At 76.1% G+C, this 7,093-nt stretch overlaps 1 protein-coding gene across 1 annotated transcript; it reads right to left on the reverse strand.

Annotated features, from left to right (window-relative positions):
- Positions 1–1,071: 1,071 nt before the first annotated feature.
- Positions 1,072–1,959, reverse strand: AURANDRAFT_59800 (hypothetical protein; the record flags this gene model as incomplete). Its single annotated transcript, XM_009035260.1, has 1 exon — positions 1,072–1,959. The coding sequence occupies one exon, from the start codon at positions 1,925–1,927 to the stop codon at positions 1,130–1,132; it is 798 nt and encodes a 265-aa protein (XP_009033508.1).
- Between the last annotated feature and the right edge of the window lie 5,134 nt (positions 1,960–7,093).

The raw sequence follows: 7,093 nt of genomic DNA on the forward strand, positions 1-7,093 counted from the left end.
GCCGCGCGCGAGGCCGCGCGCGCGGCGCGCGCCAAGGGCGCGGCGCCGCTCCCCGTCGGCGCGGGCGGGCGCGGCGACGACGACGCCGCGGCGTCGATCCAGCGGAGCTGGCGGAGCCTCCGCGCCGCGCGGCCGCGCGCGCGGCGGCGGCGCCGCGGCGAGGGCCCGCCCGGCGGCGACGACGACGCCGCGGCCGCGGCCGGCGGCGGCGACGACGACGCCGCGGCCGTCATCCAGCGGAGCTGGCGGTCCCTCGCCGGCGCCGCGGCCGCCGCCGCGGCCGCCGCCGCCGCCGCCGCCGCCGCCGCGCCGCCGCGGCGCGCGCCGCGGCCCCGGCGGAGCGTCCAGGACTCGCTCGCCGCCGCCGCGGAGCGCGGCGCGCGGAAGCGGCGCGAGGCCGAGGAGAAGCAGCGGACGCAGCGCCTGCGGCTCCGCGCGGAGCGCGGCGAGGCGGCCGGCGCGGGCGACGGCGGCGACGACGCCGCGGCGGCCGCCGCGCCGCGCCGCGACCCGTCGCCCGCGCGGCTCCAGGCGACGGCGCGCGGCGCGCCGGGCGAGGCGCGCGTCCGCGACACGATCTCCGCGGCGGCGGAGCGCGGCGCGCGGAAGCGGCGCGAGGCCGAGGAGCGCGCGCTCCGCGTCAAGAGCGAGCTCGAGCGCCAGTACGGCCTCTCGTCGTCGCGCGCCGAGCCCGCGCCGGCGAGCCCCGGCGGCGGCGACGCGGCGAGCCCCGGCGGCGGCGACGACGCGTCGCCGCCGCCGCGGCGGAAGCGGCGCCGGCGGCGCTGGCCCGGCGGCGACGCGACCTGGGCGCCGGAGCTGCCGACGCTCGCGGCGTCGGCCGAGGAGCTCGGCGAGCCGGCCGTGGCCGCGGCCGCGGGCGCCGCGGGCCGCGCCGTCGGCGCCGCGCTCGCGGCGCGCGACGGCGACGACGACGTCCTCGCGCTCAGCGACAGCCTCGCGTCGGCCCTCGACGCGGCGGCCGCGCCGAGCGACGACGACGACGGCGGCCCGCGCGCGGGGGGCTAAGGGGGCTCCCGGACCGCGCGGCGTCTCCGGACCGCGCGGCGTCCGGGCGCTTGGTTTTAGGGCGGGGTCCCCCGCGGCGCGCGCGGTGGCCCGCCGGCGCCTAGTAGCCCATGTGGGCCTTGACGGAGGCCGGGTCGACGTCGCCGGCGAAGCCCTCGGCGCGGACGGGCTGGGGCCCCGGGGCCGAGGCGAGGGACGTCTTCCCCGCGGGCCCCTCGCAGGAGACCTGGCCGTTCATCGGCAGCGACCCCCAGCGGCCCATCGCGTGGGGCTCGCCCTTTTTGCAGGCCTCGAGGAGCGCGACCATCGAGTCCGGCGTGAGGCACTCGTAGTAGTCGTCGTTCATCTGGATCATGGGCGCGTTCGCGCACGCGCCGAGGCACTCGACCTCGCGGAGCGTGAAGAGGCCGTCCTTCGACGTCTCGCCCTCCTTGATGCCCAGGTGGTCCTCGATCGACTTCTTGATCGCCTCGGAGCCGCAGACCATGCAGGGCGTCGTCCCGCAGAGCTGGATGAAGTAGGTGCCGACCTGCTCGCGGTTGAACATGGTGTAGAACGTCGCGACCTCGTAGACGCGCATCGGCGCGCAGCCGACGTACTTGGCGACCTTGTCCATGGCCGCGAGCGGCAGCCAGCCGCCGCTCTGGCGCTGCGCGAGGTCCAGCAGGGGGATGATGCCGCTCATCTTGTAGTTCGCCGGGTACTTGCCCAGGATGTGCTCCGCGCGCAGGTGGTTGTCCGGGCTGAAGTCGAAGGTCGTCTCCTTCGTGTTGTCGCCCGTGTTCACGTGCTGGGCGAGGGGGTGGAAGTTGCTCAGGGGCCGCACGCCGGGCCCGCCGGCCCGGGCGACGCCCGACGGCCGGGCGAGGGCCCGCGGCAATCGTCGCAGGCCGAACATCGTCGTCGCGCGGCGGCGGCGGCGCGGGTGGCGAAAATCGAGGACCGCAGCAAGCTCGACTTGCGGCCGGCCAACCTGGCAGACCACTGGCGCCGTCGCACATGTCGGCGTTGCAGGCCTCGTTGCGCCGGCCTTGCAGTTGCCTGCGTAGTGCGGCCGCGCCCGACGCGGCCCACACTCCTCGCCCGGCGCCGCGGCGTCGCCCGGCCTCGCGTCGCTTACTCGCCCGCGTCCCGCCGGTCGCCCCGCTCCGGCTTGGGCCCGAGGAGCTCGACGACGAGCGCGGCGACGCCCGCGGACGCGACGAGCGGCAGCACGACGTCGTAGTCGCGCGTGAGCTCGAAGAGGAGCATGGACGCCGTGAGCGGCGCGCGGAGCATGGCCGCGAGGACGCTCGCGGCGCCGACGGTGGCGTAGGCCGGCGGCGCGGCGACGGCGACGTCGACGTCGAGGCCCGCGGCGGCGGCGGCGGCGCCGAGGCCGTCGAGCGCGGCCGCGACGACCTGGCCGTAGGCGCCGCCGGCGACGCCGCCGAGGAAGAGCGACGGCGCGAAGAGGCCGCCGACGAGGCCCGCGCCCACGGACGACGCCGTCGTCGCGACCTTCAAGCAGAGGAGGCCGACGAGGGTCGCCGCGTCGCCCGGGCTGTCGTCGTTGAGGATCGTGTTCAGCGTCGCGTAGCCGTTGAAGAGCACGGGCTGGCAGGCCGCGCCCGCGAGGCCCACGAGGAGGCCGCAGGCCGCGGGCCGGAGGTCCCGGGGCACGGCGGCGCCGAGCGCGCCGTCGTCGCCCCACGCGGCTTCCGCGGCCGCGATGGCCTCGACGAGCGCGAGGGCCACGAGGCCGCAGAGCGCGCCGAGCCCCAGGTACGTCGGCAGCTCGAGGAGCGGCGACGCGCCCGCGGCGTACTTCGGCGCCGCGAGCGCCTGTGTGGAAATCAACCGCCGGTTCGGGACGTCCCGACCAAACTTTGACATTCTCCAGCTCGGTCGAATCGAAGTCGTTTTGGCTGATTTTTGAACGAATCGATTGCTCTCGTCGAGTTCTCGAAGCAGAGCCGAAGAGTCCGGTCCAAACCGTTCACTGACGCGCAAATTGAAGTCGGGTTGAAGATTCGAGTGCCACGCGGGCGAGCGCGAGGCGGACCTGGAGCACGTCCTGCGACACGACGGCGGCGACGACGGACGCGACGGCCGTCGCGGCGACGGCGCTGCGCGGCAGGACGAGGACGGCGCCGCCGGCGTCGCGGTAGGCGACCTCGAGCGCGAAGAAGACGCCCGCGATCGGCGCCGAGAAGCCCGCGGCGACGCCCGCGGCGCCGCCCGCGGCGCGCAGGATGCGCCGCCGCCGGTCCGTGGCCCCGGCCCCGCCGTCGACGCGCGCCGCGAGCGCCTCGCCGAGCTCCACGGCGGGGCCCTCGGGGCCGAGCGAGTTGCCCGTGCCCAGCGTCGCGACGGCCGCCGCCGCGCGGCTCAGCGCCGTCGCCGGCGCGGTCCGCGACGCCGCGTCGCCGAAGCCCGGCGTGGCGGCCCGCAGGAGCCCGACGGCGGCGCCGCCGAGCGCGGGCACGGACGCGTAGACCAGCGCGGACGCGGCCGCGTCGTCGGACCAGCCCCCGGGCAGCGCGAGGAACGCGTCGCGCACGTACGCGCCGTAGGACGCCTGCTCCAGGGCGTCGATGCCGAGCTTGAAGCCGGACACGGCGACGCCCGTCGCCGCGCCCACGAGGCCCGCCTGGGCGACGAGGAGCGCCTCGCTCCGCACCGTCAGCAGCTCCGGCGGACCGCGGAAGAGGCCCTCCGCCGGGGCCTCCGCCGCCTTCTCCGGCGCCGCCAGGCGGCAGCGCCGGCGCGCCGGCGGCCGGGGCGGCGCGACGAGCGCCGACGCCCAGGCGAGCACGAGCACGCCTCGCATGCTAGCACGACGCGCCCATTGCACACTGACACAGGTCGGATCACTCGCGGTCAATGTCTGCAAGTTGAATTCAATATCGCGTCGTGTTGAGGGCCCTGTTCAAGGTTTGAGGGTGAAGTCCAAGTTGAAGCGGCCTTTAACATATCCCGCCGGCGGGATATGTTACAAAAGATGGATCAACGCGACGCTTTTAAATCAGGCGCAGGTGCAGGTGGAGGCGTCGGGCGTGTGCTGGGCGCAGACGGGCACCTCGGACATGCCCGAGGGCGGCGCCTTGAGCGCGACGGCGTCGAGCGCGATGGACTCGTACCAGTCCGTGAAGTCGCCGAGGATGCGGATGGCCGTGATGCCGCTCAGCACCTCGATCATCTCGCACTGCGTCGGCGTCGGCCACCGGAGCAGCGTGTTTTTCGGGTCCTTGATCCAGCCCGCGGCCTCGTCCAGGGAGATGGAGTACGACGTCGTCGCGCCGTCGAACGCCGTCGCGTGCCAGACCGGGAACGCGAGCGTGATGCCCTCGTTGACGTCGCAGTAGGCGCACTCGATCTCGACGAGGTTGTGGGCCATCGACGGTCTCGTCAGGTCGCCGGCGAGCGCGCCGAGCGTGAACTCGAGGCTGCCCTTGTAGGACGCCCCCTGGTTTCCCGAATACGCGGCCGGCGACTGGAACATCCAGCGGCTCGCGTTCGTCTCGAGGCCCGTGGCGCCGTCCTTGGCGATCAATTCGTCCGTCGCGACGACGAAGCGGTTCAGCGCGGCCCCGAAGGACGACGCGTCGTGCGCGGCGCCCGCGTTCCCGGGGCCGTTGCGGACGACGGTCCAGGCCTCGGCGGACGTGTCGAAGGCCGTCGCGACGAGGTTCAGGGACGGCGGCACGAGCGTCACGGTCGCCTCGCGGCTCGTGGCGGAGCCGTCGCTCACGGTGTAGCCGAACGTCGCCCACTTGCCCGTGGCGAATTCGGCGTCGTAGGCCGGCCTCGCGTAGTGGAGCCGGTCGTTGCTGCCCGTCACGGCGGCGCCGGCCTTGGCGGCGCTGCCCTTCTTCGGGTCGTAGCCGAACTTGGAGAAGACCTTGCTCAGCTGGCTTAAAACGCCGGAAGCGGGCAGCGACGACACGTCGGCGCTCAGCACGTCGCCGTCCGTGTCGTAGCCGCGGAGCGTGACGACGGCGTCGGACCCGGGCGCGACGACCTGCGTGATGTGCTTGGCGATGGGCGCGGCGGCGGACGCCGTCCCGGCGAGGGCGACGGCGCAGAGGAGCCGACGCCCCATCGTCAGGCGCTAAGAGATTCCTCAGGTTGACGTCAACGTTAGGCTGCTAAACCGTCGCGCGCGGACGTACGCGCCATAACGTATACGTGCGCACGAGAGGTCGGAGGTTCGGACGCTGGACAAACCCGAGGCGAGACCGCGGGGTCCGGACGCGGGACGAGGGGCGGGCTTTTACGCGCGCGCGGGAGCTCGCGCGCGCTCCTCCTCGCGCGCGGCGCCGCGCCTCCTCGCGCCGGCGGGCCGCGCGCGGGCGCGCGGTCACGGCGGGGGCGCGCGCTTCGGGACCGTCGCGAGCGTCGCGTGCTTCAGCGCGCGCCACCGCCGCGTCGCGGCCTGCGCGGCCTCGCCCTTGCCGCGCCGCTCCGCGGCGACGGCGTCGTGCGCGGCGTCGAGCTCCGCGAGCGCCGCGTCCGTCGCCTCGCCGCCGGCGCGCGCGAGGTGGCGCTGGAGCGCGACGCCCGCCGCGTCGCGCTGCGCCGCGCGCCACGCGTCGAGCGCCGCGGCGACGTCGCCCCGCGCGGCCTCGAGGTCCGCGCCGCGCGCGCGCGCGTCGCGCTTCTCGGCGCCGCGCGCGCGGCGGATTTCGCCGTTCTTCGCCGCGAGCCACTTGCCGTACTCCTCGGACGCCTGGGTCCGCTTGCCCTCGGCGAGCCGCGCGGCCGCGGCCCGGGCGTCGTCGGCGGACGCCGCGAAGACGGACGCGGCGTCCGCGGCGGCCGGCGGGGCCGCGCCGTCGCGCCTCGCCTCCGCCGCCGCCGCCGCGAGGCGCGTCCGCGTGTCCGCGAGGTCGCGCGCGCGCCGCGCGACGCGCTTGTCGGCCATGAGGCTGAACGCGAGCGACGCGAAGGTCTTGTCGAACTCGGCCTTGGTGAGCACGCCGCCGTCGCGGCCCGCGACGCGGACGGCCTCGCGGAGCCGCCGGTTCACGTCGAGGCCGCTCCGCGTCGGCCGGTTCGCGTCGACGAGCGGCGCGAGCGGCACCGCGGCGAGCGACGCGTCGTAGAGCGCGCCGACCTCGGCGACGACGTCGTCGAGGGGCGCCGCGCGCGCGCCCGCCTCTTTGTCCGCCGCGGCCTCGGCGTCCTTGGCGCCGCGCCAGCGCCGGACCTCCGCGCGGCGCCGCGCGCGGTCGCCGCGCGACCGCGCGAGCCAGGCCGCGAAGGGCTCGTCGCCGGCGAACTCGTCGCGGGGCCGCCGCGCGTACTCGCGCCAGAGCGCGAGCGTCACCTCGCCGCGCCGCGCCTCGCCCTCGCGGAGCTGGCGCCTGTGTGGAAATCAACCGCTGGTTTGGGGGGTCCCCGCCAAACTTCAGAACTCTCTATCTCAATCAAATCGACGTCGATTCGGCTGATTTTTGGACGAATCGATCGCTCTCGTCAACTTCTCGAAGCACGGCCGAAGGCTACGGCGCACTCCGTTCGATTACGCGCACATTGAAGTCGGGTTGAATATTTGATTTCCACACCGGCTGGCGCCGCTTTTGGAGCTCGACCTCTCGCCGCGCGGCGCCGCCGTCGCGCTCGCCCCGGAACGCGAGCTTGAGCGCCTCGAAGTGGCCGTCGTGGCTCTCGGCGAAGGCGCGCGCCAGGTCCCGGACCTCGACGTCGAGGTCCGCCGGGCCCAGGACGTCGTACTTGAGCAGCATCGCCTCGAGCTCGCCGTCGCCGAGGCCGTGGGCCCGCCCGCCGAGGGCTTTGCGGAACTCGCGGCGCTGGCGGCCCCGGGACGCCGCCGCCTTGCCCTCGTTCCAGGCGTCCCAGGACGTCCCGCCGCGCCGCGGCGGGCCGAGGAACGCGGCCGCGAGCCACGCGCGGACCGCGGCCGCGGGCGCGCGCGCGGCGCCGCGGCGCGCGCCGGCGTCGTCGCCGGCGTCGGCGGCGGCGGCGGCGACCATGGCGTCGCAGGCCTTGGGGTCCACGCGGACGCCGCGCGCGCCGAGCGCGCGCCGGAGCGCCGCGCCGTCGACGGCACCCGCGTCGC

This window comes from Aureococcus anophagefferens (genome assembly GCF_000186865.1).
Source record: "Aureococcus anophagefferens unplaced genomic scaffold AURANscaffold_2, whole genome shotgun sequence".
Taxonomy (NCBI): Eukaryota; class Pelagophyceae; order Pelagomonadales; family Pelagomonadaceae; genus Aureococcus; species Aureococcus anophagefferens.